This window comes from Priapulus caudatus, unplaced genomic scaffold (assembly GCF_000485595.1).
Source record: "Priapulus caudatus unplaced genomic scaffold, Priapulus_caudatus-5.0.1 Scaffold169, whole genome shotgun sequence".
In the NCBI taxonomy this organism is placed as follows: Eukaryota; Metazoa; Priapulida; class Priapulimorpha; order Priapulimorphida; family Priapulidae; genus Priapulus; species Priapulus caudatus.
The window spans coordinates 308,848-325,255 of NW_014577230.1; the positions used below are offsets into that span (position 1 = coordinate 308,848).

Sequence of the window (16,408 nt, forward strand, 5' to 3'; positions counted from 1 at the left end):
CGCGTATGTGACTGTAGGTCACATACGCACATCTCAACATACAGTCACATACGCACATCTCAATCTACAGTCACATACGCTCATCTCAATCTACAGTCACATACGCACATTTCAACCTACAGTTACATACGCACATCTCAACCTACAGTCACCTACGCACATCTCAACTGTAGGTTGAGATGTGCGTATGTGACTGTAGATTGAGATGTGCGTATTTGACTGTAGGTTGAGATGTGTGTATGTGACTGTAGGTTAAGATATGCGTATGTGACTGTAGATTGAGATGTGCGTATTTGACTGTAGGTTGAGATGTGCGTATGTGACTGTAGATTGGGATGTGCGCGTATGTGATTCAGACTGTATGTAAATATTTACCAGTTTACAATATGCCACAGTCACTAGCGTATTAAGGGCGGGGCAACAGGGGCACGTGCCCCGGCCCCCCCCCATTTAGAGTATCCTAAAATTTACAAAACTGTCGTAATTGTGATCCACAAAATTCTTAGCATGGAACGTTGAAGAGATGCGTTTCCCATGCTGTTTCTCTGACTGAATTTCGCTGTTCAGCTGAAGGACACTTTTCCTAATACCGAAATTGCTCTGAGAATCTATCTTTCATTGATGGTCTCGAATTGTAGCGGTGAAAGGTCATTTTTGCAGGGCCGGACTAAGCGTGTGGGGGGCCCGGGGCACGCAATTGTGTGGGGGCCCTATAGTCTGTATTTTTTCTGCACTTTCATGCTTGCAAATTCAGAGAGTATTTCATCATGTTTCAACAAATTTAAAATGTCACTTTCGATAGCGAGAATACTGAGGTTTACCAGTCTCTGTTGGCTCATCGTGGTTCTCATGTGATTTTTAATCAATTTGAGTTTTTATTAGACTTTGTGACATCGCGACTAACCTGTATGATACAGGTGGTATGTTCCGCTTCACTACACTAACCGGGGAAGCGGAACATACCACCTCTATCCTACAGGTTACATCGCGACGGAAATATTTTTAATACTGTATGCTCCCTGTAGATGGCGCAAGTCTAACAAAGTGAAGAACAAGTCGTTGTCGCCTGAGTGGTTTCATAACCAACAGATGTTTTCGCAAGAGAACGTTACAATTTTACGGCTGTGGGAAAACACACTTTCTGCTAAATATCGCTTGAACGCTTCAAAATGAATCAAGATACCAGCCATAATATTCTGTTGCAGAATGTGCAGCAAGAGGTAAGCGCGCAGTAATATCATGACTTGAGTGATATTAGTAATAATATTAGTTTGTACCTTGTACTTGTAAAAGTTGAACTTGTACTACTACTAGTTGTTGTAGTTATACTTAATTATAGGCCCCTAGTATTCAGGCTCCCTAGGCCTAACCCTAACCCTAACCCTAACCCTAACCCTAACCCTAATAGTAATCCTAACCCTAACCCTAATCCTAACCCTAACCATAACCCTAACTCTAACCATATCAATCATATGTAGCCTGTCAGATCAAAACATGCCGTAGGACTTCAATGTTCATTCTGAGTATTATAGGTGATTTTTCACCTAAAAGTAGTAAAAAGCCGATTTTGTTGTTGTCATAAATACCTTTAGTAGTTATCCATGTTCGATGTTACATCAATAAAACTGGCCAAAAGTGTGTCTTTATGTGTTTATTTGCGTGTCCAAAATGTCCAGATAATTAATGTTTTAATTACCCTAATTAATTACCTGAATTACTTACCTTAACTGTAAGCTACTTCATACAGTGGATGGTTATTATGTCTGGTACGTGCATGCAAAAATTCATGTGTCTAGCTCAATGGGAAGATATTTTTTCAGATTTTTGTCCAAATGAAGGCCAAATGAAAACAAACTTTAACTTTATGACCTAATTACTCTGAACTTTGTTTTCCAAAATCGGCCCGATTTCAACTACTCAAATGCTCATAACTTCCGAACCATGTGACCTAGGAAGAAGATCTTGGTGTCAAAATAACCAGACTTGGATGGTCTTTCTGATAAAACTACTTACTCATAATGTCCGAATTGAGTCCTACGGCATGTTTTGATCTGACAGGCTACATATAGTTACCAGGGTACGTTCCGGTATACCGAACCGAACCCAGGGTACGTTTCGGCAGTACCCTGCGGGACATAGACCCTATGACTAGTTGTAGTTGTAGTGGTAAGTTGTAGTTGTAGTTGTACTACTACTACTACTAGCCATACCGCTACTACTACTACTGCTCATCTAGGGTCTATGTCCCCCAGGGTACTGCCGGAACGTACCATTTGATATGGTTAGGGTTAGGGTTATGCAGTAGGCATAGGCGACTCTCTAGACTCGTTAGTGGAGTAGGCGAGGTACGGTCCGGCATATTAGATAGTACCAGCGTACGTTTCGGTATACTGGACCGTACCCAGGGTACGTTCTGGCAGTACCCTGGGAGACATGGACCTTCTCAGCACTATACTACTAGTACTACTAATGCTAGCTCAATCGGGAGGCCCCTGCACACTGTCCGACTCAAAGTTGGCGCAAACCATGGCACTCTTGTGGCGTTCCAAGCGGATTTAACGTGTACTCAGGGGAAAAAATACACGGGGGCGGCGGGCGATTTCGCCCCCGAAATGCCAAAAAGAGCCCCCGAAAATACGATATCGGGGCGACCCCAAAAGCTAAAAGTCGCCCTGCGAATCGATTTGTCCAGCGTCGGTCCCGCCGCCTGCCGATCTCGCCGGGCTCTGACCTGCTTACGGCAGCCGGTTTGCACGTCGCGCGTAGAATGTCCTAGTTACGGTGGGCTGTTCAAGTGTTTATCAGTTAAGAGATCGAAGTTTGTTTCATTTCTCAATCAAGCGCGCGGCCGCCGCCGCGCCGCGTATTATATACGTGTAGTGCCTTGTGCGCCGTGCTGCGTGTGTTGCAATGCGCGCCGGGTAGCGTGGCTGCCGTGTGCCTGCAGGCGTGCTTGCGTGTTGTGCCTGCGCGGCGTGCCGTTGCCTGCGCGCGGCTTGCGTGTCGGGCGGCCGTGTGTGCCGGTGCTGCCTGCCGCTGCGTGCTTGCGTGTTGTGCCTCGCGCGTCTGCGGTGTCGCAGTGCGTGCCTGCCATAGCGTGCGCTAGGCGTCCCGGTGTGCGGGCGTGCCTACGCTAGACCCGTAGGACCAACGAACCGTAGCATTGATCTTAGAACGGTAATCTCATGGAAAATCCTAATGAAATTCAACGTATATTTTTTCCCTGCCGGCACGGCACACTCGTGCCTGTCATTAACCCGATTGGGTACTTTGTTTTTGTCAATTCCGTCCGGAAAGCAAAGTTTTGCTGCGCGCTCTCTCATAGTCCAGCAATGCAACCCTCTAAATTTTAGTAGTGATTAAGTACGGCAACGCTGAAACAATCGTGCCCCCACCCCCATATCTTCAATCAATGCCGCCCTGCCAGCAGGCACGTACGCAGCAGTCGATGTGCACAAGCGACATTCACACGTGCTTCGTGCGGGCCGCTTTCATCAAACCCCTACGCGGGCCTTGGACCCCAGCCCCGCAAAGAGACTTCGCCCGTATAATGACAATCGATCCTCCTGCTCGTACAGGCGGACATTCACTATTTGCTAGCCGTCAATAGTTCGTGGTGTTTAGCTGAACCTGGATGTATTCACTAATGTCAAGGTGCATTTGGTTGTGACTTGTGCAGTTGTGATTATCATGTTAGTCTGTCAGTTCTGATGCTAATAACCTGGTCTTGAATACTTCGACTTGTTGTGTCTGTGTGTGTCTGGTGCTGTGTGTGTGTGTGTGTGCTGTGTGTGTGTGTGTGTGTGCCGTCCGCGGCCGTGCTGTGCCTCGCGTGCGCTGCGTCGCCGTATGCCGTCGCGTGCTGACCGTCGTGTGTTGGTGTCCGTGCGCGCCCACGCAGTGTGATAGCTACTGTGCTTGTGTGTACATTTGAGGAAACAGCCCTGGAAAAAAGTCGCCCTGGAAAGTGGAAAAAGAGCCCTGGAAAATGAAAAAGTAGCCCCCGAAATTTTGGGGGGGTTTGCAAAAAGAGCCCCGGAAAGAAAAAAATTAATTTTTTCACTGCGTGTACTAAGTGTCGGGAGTGTTTTCCATGATTCGAATGCCATTCCATTGAAATGCGGTTCCCATGGCGCTGCTCTGTGATTGGTCAAATTTCTTCAGCGCTTGCCGATCGGGTCGGATGGCCACGCACACTATCCGAGTCGCGTCGTGAGCCCTCGCACACTATCCGCTCTCGATTCAAAATTCGAATCGGGCCAAAATTACCTCCCGAGCCAAACTTAAGCCTCCCGAGCCAAACTAAAGCCTCTCGATCCAATCGTAAGCCTCCCGATCGCACTCAGGTCAGATAGTGTGCGGCTAGTATAAGCAGTCTGGCTCATTGGCTGTGCCTGTAGTGTAGACTCAGACAGTGTAGTAGCCTACTCTGTTAGGGTGCAAGTTATTGTTGTTCTGTTAGGGCTGCCGTTGAGCGTTAGGCGTTACTAGCCGTGCTCTTTTGGGCTACATGATCATATCTGTTACATTGGATAGATCTTTCAACTAATGGTAAATTTATTAATTCATTTATTAATTTAAAGACGGTACATTTGTAACAGATATAACATGACTGAGCTAGCAAGCTCCTCACCGTCTGTGCAAGAAGTGATACAATTCTTGGTTCAAGGCACAGGCACTTGCGACTGGCTGGTCGGGGTTCGATAAATAGCAACCCCGTTCTGCGCCTACCGTAGTGTGTATAAGAGTGTAGCCGGGGTTCGATAAATAGCAACCCCGTTCTGCGCCTACCGTAGTGTGTATAAGAGTGTATATGAGAGCCTCTCATATGAGAGCACCAGCCAAGGGTATGACCTGTGGTGCAGGCTGTATGTCTGGTAGTTTTTTCACCGGCACTACAAACTATCATTTGGAAACATGGCACATGATGCTTCCGAGGGGCACAGAAAGATCCTAGCAAAAAGAAATGCAAGGACCATGCCTGTTCACGAAACAGTGGGGGCCCAAGTGACCCACAACTGAGATTGAAATGGTGTGTGGCGATCAAAAGAGGTGATGAAAGTACGCACGCACACACGCACGCACGTGTACGACGTGCACGCACACGCACGCACACACGTGTACGTGCACATGCGCGCACACACGCATGGACGCACGTGTACGTGCACACGCACCTACGCACGCACGCACGTGTACATGCACACGCACGCCCGCACACACGTGTACGTGCACACGCACACACGTGTACATGCACACGCACGCCCGCACATACGTGTACGTGCACACGCACACACGTGTACGTGCACACGCACCCAAGCACACACGTGTACGTGCCCACGTAAGCACGCACGTGTACATGCACACGCACCCACGCACGTGTACGTGCACACGCACGCGCGCACGTGTACGTGCACACGCACCCACGCACACACATGTACATGCCCACGTACGCACGCGCGTGTACATGCACACGCACCCACGCACGTGTACGTGCACACGCACCCATGCACGTGTACGTGCACACGCACGTACACACACACGCACGCACATGTACGTGCATACGCACGCACGTGTACGTGCACACGCACGCACACACACACACACACACACACACATACACACACACGTGTACGTGCCTATGCACGCACGCACGTGTACGTGCACACGCACGCACGCCCACACGTGTACGTGCCCACGCACGCACGTGTACGTGCACACGCACGCCCACACGTGTACGTGCCTATGCACGCACGCACGTGCACACGCACGCACGCACGCACGCACGTACACGCACACGTGCACACGCACGCGCACGTGTACGTGTACGTGCAGATCAGCTTTCCTCCCAGATGTCTTTGCACCTCTACTTTGCAACTCTGATTTCAATTCATTTACGGTTTTCCCTTCGTAACTAGACGCCATTGTTTAGCAGTGATACCGGACAGTGCACGCGCGCCATCTATCCAGCGATTAGAAAATGGCGAACCCCATTAGAAATGCACATGCTATTGGAAAAAAACGGCAGGCCCTACACCGATTACGTCAAGCTGTGCCAGCTTGACAAGACCAAGGGGTTAGATGTCGGCAGCACTTACCTCACCGACAAGGCCTGCAAGAGGTTCATTACGGCGTAGCCGATACAAGGCGCCGGGAACAGTTTGTAGCTATAAATGAGGCCAAATTCCTTGCTGTGATAAGTGCATCCTCGGATCCTCATCAAAGGAAGCCGACATTTTATTTTCGAATTAAAATTTTATTTAATTTAAATTTTAATCTTATGATCCATATCAAAGTTACATGTATTTTATACAATTGAATGTCCTTTACAAAACCTTTCTGGGAGACACCCCTTGTACCCTGGGAGAGACCCCCTGTACCCCCTAGCAGAAGGGGGGCTCCACCCTCCTACCCCACCTACCTCCTGGCAAATCACAATACTCGTCACTCTGTGCCTAGTAAGAGTCCTTCAGCAGGACTAGTAGAATCTTGGAAGGACTAGTACATTTTTTCTTTTACTAGTCCTGTGGACTAATGAACTAAAATGGTTAGTGTCTAACCCTGCTTACCGTAAGAGCAAACACCCATGTACATGTACATGTATAAATATATGGCCATATTAATACGAATATTTCACGAATATATATACTCACTTGTTGATGCTGTAAAAACTACCAAGGAATAAAAGATATATAGTACATTGTATACTATATCATATGAATGAACAAAAATGTGTGTGTGCGTGCGTGCGTGCGTGTGTGTGTTGTCCGCTATGCCTACGGACAACTTTTGTCTGTTAACGAACAACTTTTACTAGCGGACGTTAGTGAAACGCGCTACTTCGCTACGCACTCGCAATTGATCAAGCCCCGTACTTCAATCAATGGTGCCGCTGCCGCGCACATGTAACAGCCCTAGGCATACAACGCCGCAAGTGTATCGATTGTTACAGCCCTTGATCTCAGCACAAAAGAAACAAACATAAACCGAAGTGGTAAAATTTCTGTTTTATTTCATTTTATTTCCATTTTATATAAACCATAAAACACGACAGTTTGTTACAAATAATCAATCGTAGCAACGAGCAATTACATGATAACATGCATAACCCCTACTGAACTGCATAGAAATGCTGTGTTTGAGCATAACTCTCATATCCGGCCAAATCCCATATCCGGATGGGTGCCGGTCCTGACGTGGCCGGATAAAGGAGGTCGGACTGTACTAAAAAAGGGGAAAAAAACTAATCACACGAGGATACTAAAATTATGTGTCATAATAAAATTTCATTATTATGGTCTTATATCAAATGCCTGTGTCAGTGACACAGGCATTTGATATAAGACCATTTATTAGCTCACCTTGACATCGTCAAGCTGAGCTATTGCCATGGGTCATCGTACGTCCGTCCGTCCGTCAACATTTCGCTTCGGTCAACGATAACTCAGGAACCGTTGGGCCCACATGTTTGAAATTGGGTATAGTTGTTACTGCTATGCTCCCATATTAAACGTCTTATTTTGAAGCACGCCAGTCGACGTACTTTCGAGCCACGGCAATTTTTTGGCAAAAATGGGAATTGCCATTAGTCAGTTCAGGTTCTACGGATTTTGCTCATTTTTGGTATGTGAATGAATAAGGGCTAGGGGTTTTGATATTTAAAAAAAATTATGCAAATTAGATAGGGTTTGGCAATTATATAGCATATTATATAGACAAACAGTCTGTGGTGTCACACTCGTCTGGTTCGTTTTACAAGATTTCATTGACAATATCTTTAATGCAAAATTGGTATTTCCTCTCCACCCTGCCGATAAAACGTCTATATTAGAGTAAAGATTTAGAAAACATGTCGGAACGCAGCATAACCTATTTATTTCAAACGCCATCGCTACAAAGCGGGTATAGCGCCATCTACGGTCACAAATTGTGATTCATTTTGGTTTATAAATTATTATTGCGATATACAGATGGCAATCGTTTCTATAATGTACGTCGATGGTTGCTCAATTAAAACTGACTTCTTCTTACTTACTCATTTGTGTCCTTTTTTGTGGTGAGCTACAGTGTCATTGACACCTTCATTAGAACTAGAACTTGGGTGTGTGTGTTGACCCATTACTAATACTGCCCTGGTCTGGCAACCTGACATGCTGCGACACTATTACAGACTTCATTAGCTAATTAACGGCGTATCTCTCTGTAAGACGTAACCGTCTAGCGTTTCCTGGATCTAAAACTAGATATCCAGCAGTGCTTGTCAGCTAATGCATTTCCGGCACCCGAATTCATTTAACCAATGCTATATGCTATTAAATGCAATGCCATGGTGGTTTACCAATGTGTGTCCCCAGTAACATGCTACCCGCTTGTATTATTATTAATCTAGTAGCGTAATATATGATACTGTATCATTATAGGTATTTCAATCTTCATACCTGTACCGTTTTGTATATGTCAGTACATGGTTATTACTATCAATAATCATAATTATACTATTGCCACATTGTTATATTTCTACAAGGATAGTAAAACAAGGACTGCTACTCGAAATAAAATGAAGTGAAATGTAAACAGATTATCATTATGTTGTTTATTCTTGTTCATCACACACTGAGCTGAGTGAAATCAATGAATGGCTATAGAATTAGTTCTTGTCGTATTTGTACTATTACTGTGATTGTGCGAGTGGCAGACAAAGTATTTCATGATATATGCGATCATGTGACTGTTTTGAGTGTTTTATAGATGGCAGTGCTGAAGCAACGGTTGGCGAGTAAAGTGGAGGCACTGCTCATACTCAGCAAAGACCTGAACGAATGCCGAAGTGAACGTGATCAATTCCGACTGATGGCTGAACAACTGAGGGATCGGTACTCTGCACTGAAGAAACGGCAGCAGGATATGGTAAGCCCACCTGCTACATATTTACCTAAGATATTGGATAGGACTGCAGTCATGGTGTCCTAAATGTAGGCATAGCTATCAATAGAATGCTAGAACACACCATGCAAGTCTTGCCTTGATACTGGCTGAATTTCAGATAGAAAATCATTTTTAAGTTAGAATTTAATTTAATCACATCTATAGTGGTAAACCATGTTAGGTAAAAACTGTTGTGAAGAGTGAAAACAAGAGTGATGGTTCTAGGAATATACTGATATATTACAATGTGGGACATGTTATTTTTATTGTTTCTTGGAAGGATCAGGAAAATCATATATATGTAAACAAAAACAATAAAAATCATTTTAGTTCAGGCTCCGGGTGGAAAAACATTGTAGTTGGTTTACGTTTTATTTGGGAGTTGTGTAGTTGCATACGTATAACTGTCCGAGTTTTCAGGTGTTACTCTTCTTGTGACATGTGCCAGGCGGTATGTCTATATCTCCATTTCGTTTTTTTTTGTTATAGGATTTGTGGAACAATACGGATGCATATAACCCATGTGGAAAATCAAACCATGCAGTAAAAGACCAGGTGATCTTAGCTGACTATTTTTACAGTGATACAACATTTAAGAAGAATATCTTTTGTTATGATATTCCAATTAAATATAACATTACTCTGTTAATTAAATAGATAGTCTGGAGGCAGTGGTCGGACTGGGCAGATATCGTCTACATAGCCACTGACTGTTAGGGTCATGCAGTATTAACTTAATAAAGGTTTGAGAGTACATGTTTCTGTTTATAGGGTGTCTTACAGCTTCTATGTGAGATGAAAGAACATAACAAGACCTTACAGTTTGAGGTTGACAGTCTGAAGCAAAAGTTGTCGGATGCACAGGGCGACATTAAGGTATAGCACACAGTAAAAACAACTGTATGAGTATACAGCCAAATTTTAGACCTGCAAAAATTATCTATGGTTGTAGTTAAATATCATTATCTATAGGCCCTATTGTAGGTAAACTATATACAATAGGCTTATTACCAATTCATTTTGACTGAGGTTGGTTATATGTCCATGCATGAAGGTTAAAGGTGGGACATATTAACCATAAGAAATTTAGTTCATAGCTGTATTTTTATTTGGCTTTCTTTGGATTCACACAATTACAAGAATTCTATTAGCTAATGTGTATTATTTGAGTTCAATACACTTTGCTGGCTTAATGATGTTAAAATGCATGTTCTATTTTTGGATAAGGCCCTTTGTCTAGTAGGTTGTTATGCACTCTATGGCAGCCTAACAATACCAATTAAATCCAAAGTACTTTTTGTACAGCTTACAGTTTACACCATTATTCAAAATAAAAACCACAATTTTCTACAGAACATTATCTTGAATCTGCAGACATGCCCTTCTATGTTCTGTGATTGTCTATGTTGGTAGTTGTTGCGGGAGCAGATTGCCAGACATAGGGTAGGAACAGTTGATGAGGGTGTCAACACAAGGCATTTTCCAGCTCATGAGAGGGAGGACCTTGTTTCACAGCTTGAGGCTTCGCGAGAACAGGTGAGCCCAAGCTGGTGGCATAAATAGATATTGGCGATTAATTTAATTACCTCATCTGATGTAGTCTGATGGCTGTTGCATCCACTAGTCTGTGCATCAAGTGCATTGTGATCAGCACAATCAGCACAGATAATCTAAATGATCTCAATTATGGTATTAACAATTGGAATATACTCTATATTTTACCGTTGACTCTGTAGTACTGCTTGCTGGAGCGAGACTTGCAGACAGTGCTGGATGAGAAAGAAGAGCTGGTGACAGAGAGAGACGCCTACAAGCACAAGGTGGACCGGCTCAACCGTGAACTAAACTACGTGTTGCAGGGAGACGAAAAACGCATTGTTGACATTGACTCTCTCACCATGGAGAATATGTAATTACTTCATATAAATCTTGTCTCTGACTTCTCTTTCACTCTTACTCTGTTTCAATCTCCTTTTCCCCGTTGGGTTAGCATCGTCTCCTGCGATTCTGAAGTACTTGGTCTCATGCCTTATTTGTTAGACATCTCTACTTCTTGATGTTGTTCTTGCAGCCTCTTAGTACCTACATTGCAATTTCTTTAAAAACAGTTAAATAGTGCATTTCTCCTGTAGGTACCTGAAGGAGAGGGTGAGTCAGCTACAGGAGGAGATGACAATGGCAGTTACTACTGTAACCAAATACAAGAATGCCCTGGATAGACGCAAGAACAAGGGCATTCTCAAGTTGGGTGCTTCCAGACCAGGGTCTGTGATCATCTCACAGAGGCAGGGTGAGGTTTAGCTGTCAGTAAATCTGAATAGCTTACCTATTAACCGTCAATTGCCATACCCATAAGATTATTACCTTCGCCAAGGGGTTGGCAGGAGGTTATGTTTTCACCGGCGAGTGTTTGTGGGTTTGTGTACAGCCGGGTTTGTGTACAGCCTAAGTGAAAAGGTTATGGACGGATTGTCATAAAATGTTCAGGATAGGTCAGAAATGGGCTAACTTAGAATTGATGAGATTTTGGTGGTGATCCGGATCTAATTAATTAATTAATTAATTAATTAATAACATTTTCAGGATAGGTCACAAATGGGGTAACTTAGAATTGATAACATTTTGGTGGTGATCCGGATCCAATTAATTAATTAATAAAATTTTCAGGATACATCAGAAATCAGGTAACTTTCTAATTAATTAATTAATAAACATTTTCACAGTGACAGAATTCAGCTGCCTTGGCGGAGGTTTGCGCTCTCTGAGTGCTCTAGTTATTATTGCATTCCTCCTGTAATTTTACGGGTACTGTTTACATAACTTAGTGTTTAATGTAGTTGGTAACATAACTTTGTTGTTTGCAGTGCAACAGTTATTGCAAGATTCTGAGCACGCACAACTCGCCAATACTGCGGCAACAGTCTCTGATCTACGTGCGCTGGCAATTGCCTTATTTGAGGCTGTGAATGACAAAAACGTGGCGCTATCTCATCAAAGGAAAACCAACAAGTACGTCTAACATTACAGCTGTACATCTACAAGTCAAGAACACTGGTTGTTTTTGTGTATTAATAAATTAGCTAAATAAATCAAAATATATATTATATGGCTGTAAAATATCCCATTGTAGTTGTTATAAAAGTTCAGGTTCAAGTTCAAAGTGGTGTTGTGGTCAGAGCAGTGGTTTTGGCTATATGTGTATGTGTGTGACACACCAGTGTGTGTGTATTTTTTTATTGGAATGACTTAGATTTCAGTAATAATTACTCTATACTAATGTATGGGGAAAACCTTAATATGCTCCCTGTCATATATGATTACAGAGTGCGTTACTTTATGATGTTGCTGATAGTTGTTATTTATCTAACCATCATCCTACGCATAGAATACTTGGAGAGCGAGTCACAGGGCTGGAAACAAAGCTGAAGAATCTGGAAATAAGTGGCTTCTGGACCCAGAAAGGTAGAATCGCCATTACCACGAAGTATTCAATGCCAAGGAATTTTATAACTATCATTTACTACAGGGTTTAAATAGTCAATAACGTTGACATCAACATTAGAGTTTAGTGAACGTAGGTTTATTAGTGGTATCTGTCCGGTAAACTAGAATTCTGGTCATTATTTGCAGCACGATATCAGGAACTGAAGCTGGGCATTCCTGAGCAGGTTGGCAGTGGTAGTGTGGGTGGGGCGACGGGAGGAGGGGACAGGGCGGAGTCTCGGAGCCCTGATGATCTCCGCAGGCTCAGCCTCGTCAGTGATGACGGCACATTTCTCACAGAGGATTCCCAAGAGCTGGAGCTAGCAAATCTCATGTGAGTCTGCGTACGCCTACTCGGCGGTGCTGATGCTGGGGGTGATGTGTGTTGAGGAACTAAGACTAATGTTACGAGTGAGCATTATTCCGAGAATGGCCTCATGGGCAGGCAGGCACCACAGGTGTTGGTGGTACAATGTCCTTAGATATGTTGGAAAGAAGCCCGTGTGGGGACTCCAGTTGTTCGCAGCATTATTTTTTTACATTATGCGAACCAGGGGGATGAGAATCACGGTGAAACGTAGACTGCGTAACATGGGTTGAAATCATAAGGGGGCCTGCGGGCCCGATGCCCGTATTTTAAGGCTCGGGCCTGACATTTCTAATACTAGCTAGCCCGAGCATGCAAAACCGTCCCCGGCATGCCAGCGAGGATGAAAAGTTACTGCAGTATTGCTCACTTGTGTCAAGTTGTGCACAACAGGGTATTAAATAATATTATAATTGTTTATTTAAAAAAAAATGCTGCGGTATCCGGGGAATGATGCGGGCCTGTAATTTGCCTGGCGGGCCTGTAAAATCCCTTACCTACAGGCCCGGCTGGCCTGTAAATTTTCAAACTAATTTCAACCCCTGCATAAGATGTAAGGCCAAAAAAAAAAATACTCTGTGTGTTTCCGATTTCATGCTGAAAAAAATAGGTAGGGTAGGTAGGCTTTTAACTTTTTTTTTTTTCAAATCTTTTTTTTTGTAATCGCCATTATTGTCTTGTTTACACGTGCGACGATCTTCGCGCTGACACCGGGCTCGTATTTCACGTTTGGCTTGCCCGAGTTGTCTCCCATGCGCTATAAACGCTATCGGCGGCCATCAGCAGCTGCGTATGGGTTGATCAACTTACTCAATTTCTATCGGATTTTCAGTTTTTTTTTTTTTTTCAATTTTATTTTGAAAAAATATGGATAAAAAGTTGTAGGGTGGGTGTAAAAACTAGTAGGTCGGGGAAACCGCAAACACAGGTATTTTTTTTTTGGCCTAAACACTTGTGAAAATCCGTCACGTGTGTAAAATTCTCGCTCCTCGTCACGCAGGCCACCCGACGACAACGATCATGTGTTGAGTGAATCTCACGATGGCAGCAGTGTTGACCTGTGTGCCTCGCCATATCTAGATGACCACGTGTGTGTGGTCAGCGTCGGGGGAGCAGTGTGGCAGATGCCAGCACAAGCAGCTGGCAGCAACAACGACCTTGACCTTTTGCCATCTAAGGAGGAGGCTAATATGACAGGTTACGGCAGTATGATATCAGCAGTAATAGAGATTATTCTTTATTATTCTCTATTATTCTCTATTATTCACTCCTGATGATATGTATACATTGGAATCTGACCCACTTGCAGTTATATTGCTCTTGTGCATTGGGCATGTGGCTATCATAGTAATGGGAACATGCTACTATTTACTGCCTAAATTACAAAAGGTATGGCTCTGAACTGAGCATACACACCTACTGTCATTCAACAGAATATATTGGATATGGCCAATGAATGCTCAAATTTTAGGCAATACTTGCCACTATTTTACCAGGACCAAAATTCAGAGATAGCTATACAAACAAGGGTAAACTAATAGCAGCACGATTGGCAAGTACTATGAGACTTATTCTGGTGATCGATTACAGAGATGAAAAATCACAGTGAAGCTGTGAAGAGGCCTGCAGGTTTCGAAATGCTTGACAAAGTGATATCTCCTGATTGCCTATCCCCTGAACTACGAAGGCTACTTGCTAGTCCAACTAAAGAGGTGCTAACGACTAGCGAGTGTTGTCTAATTTCATTACTGTGTGTGGTGGATAGATACTGAGTTATATTTACATATTATGTTTGCCTTCCCACTGTGTAAAACTAATATGAGTAAGTTACTTGATTTAAGCTCACAAATATGTATATCTTGATAGAAGTAGCATTAGCTATGTCAAAACTATAACATAATGCGATTTTCTGCTATCTAGAGCAATTCTGCATGTTCATAATTGTAGACATGAGCATTTTATATAAAATTGTGAGCTTGATGGAGCTTGATGTAAACTACGTGGGATTTAAAAATTATGGTTATGACCCGTTCATTTGCAGGAGAGTAGCAGAGGAGGAAGTGAATGCATGGGATCTCCAGCTCCTACTAGTAGTGACAACATGCCATTACACTCAGGTAATGGGACATGTGCTTGAACTGGCTGCTATTGGCTAAATGCATGTTGTAAACGATATTGCCTCTCTCCCCCCATCTTCTCAAACACTACACTAAATACATACTCTCCACAACGACTCACCTGCCACACCTTTCCCAATAGCTCCTTTCCTACCCTCAAAAATGTCTCGTCAACCTCTCTTTGAATACCATATACTTATACTGGTCCTAACACCTTAGCCACCACTCTTTCACTCCTTAGCTCACTAGCAATTTCTAAACAATGCACCGAGCCACTGTCCCTAACAGGAATCTCACTTTGGCCCTCCCTCCGTCGCAAAGATTTTACCCACCTCCCTTGCAGACTCCACCCTGCCCAAACACTGCTCTAATGCCCTACCTCTCAAATTCTACACTCCCACTTTTCAAAACCTGTCCCTTATCTTATGTTCCTAATGATCAAATACCCCACCCAACAATTTCTTCCTGAATGTCTAAAGAACTCTTTCTTCTTAACCTCTGACCGAACTTCTGCCTACTAAATGTTGTTTACATTAGTAGTATCTTGGTTACCTTGGCATAGTGTGCAATATGTAATAACCACTGTGTGTAATAATACTTGAATGTCATCCAAAATTATAGAGTAACACTACAGAAAGAGATCCCTCGTTAACTCACCACTAATTTTTACTAGTAAAACTGGAAGTAAGTGTTTTCTCTGGATGCATATAAGAATATATAAATGATGCATTGATCACTATTTCGCTGTTGCATAGTTACAATTCACCATAGTGTTACAGCCTGGTGCAAGCTAATGGCTGAATGCTATAGGTGTAGCTATATTGTGTGATAAAGATAGAACTAACCATATTTATGCTACGAAATAATGAATTTATCCTTGTGTGTGAAATATGTTATTGTTATTATTGAAATGAAACCAGGGATTTCACTGTCGTTCGCAAGTCATTTTGAAGTGGTGCTGGGTGTGACTCTACTTTTCTGGATTATATATCAGGCAGTGGTAGTCTTAGATAGTATTACAGACTTATTAGTATTCGTCTTTGTTAAATGCAGGATCAGCTATAGAGTTATTTTGCCCATTCATAGTCGGCAAATGATAAACGATATAGGGCTTGACAATTTATGTCAGCACTGACTCTATTCTATTCAACACTGTGTTGACAGTTGACAAGGATTGGTAAGTCCAAACCAGGGGTAGCTTGGCTGATAGAGGGTAGTTGTTCCCTTGCAAATAGCGTTGCGAAAGAATATATTATATACTATCGTATATACAGTTAAACAGATAAAGATAGAAAAATACAGAAAACAGGAAAATAATTAGAAAACGGATGGGATTCGATCCTGCGACCATTCATACTTGGCGCCAGCGCTCTAACCGTTACACTGCTGCGACATATTGAAATTGAAATTTTGGATGTGCTATGTATATCGCGAGAAAACAAGCTCAACCAATCAGGCGTCAGTACCGTCAGTACCGTGACTTTAAGAGAAAAAACATCGGCGACGGTACCGTTGCAGG

General features: G+C 43.2%; 1 protein-coding gene across 3 annotated transcripts; it reads left to right on the forward strand.

Annotated features, from left to right (window-relative positions):
* Positions 1–1,066: 1,066 nt before the first annotated feature.
* Positions 1,067–15,171, forward strand: LOC106806618 (coiled-coil domain-containing protein 149-like). Of its 3 annotated transcripts, none has more exons than XM_014808621.1 (13): positions 1,067–1,220; positions 8,736–8,904; positions 9,412–9,477; positions 9,694–9,798; positions 10,336–10,458; positions 10,659–10,831; positions 11,055–11,212; positions 11,787–11,931; positions 12,308–12,384; positions 12,553–12,739; positions 13,773–13,978; positions 14,363–14,484; positions 14,814–15,171. In XM_014808621.1, the coding sequence occupies exons 2-13, from the start codon at positions 8,746–8,748 to the stop codon at positions 14,907–14,909; spliced, it is 1,617 nt and encodes a 538-aa protein (XP_014664107.1). In that variant the 5' UTR covers positions 1,067–1,220; positions 8,736–8,745; the 3' UTR covers positions 14,910–15,171. The 3 variants fall into 3 exon arrangements, with proteins under 3 accessions (XP_014664107.1, XP_014664105.1, XP_014664106.1); XM_014808619.1 differs by having other exon boundaries at positions 8,746–8,904; XM_014808620.1 differs by having other exon boundaries at positions 8,746–8,904; positions 13,773–13,969.
* The last annotated feature ends 1,237 nt before the right edge of the window (positions 15,172–16,408 follow it).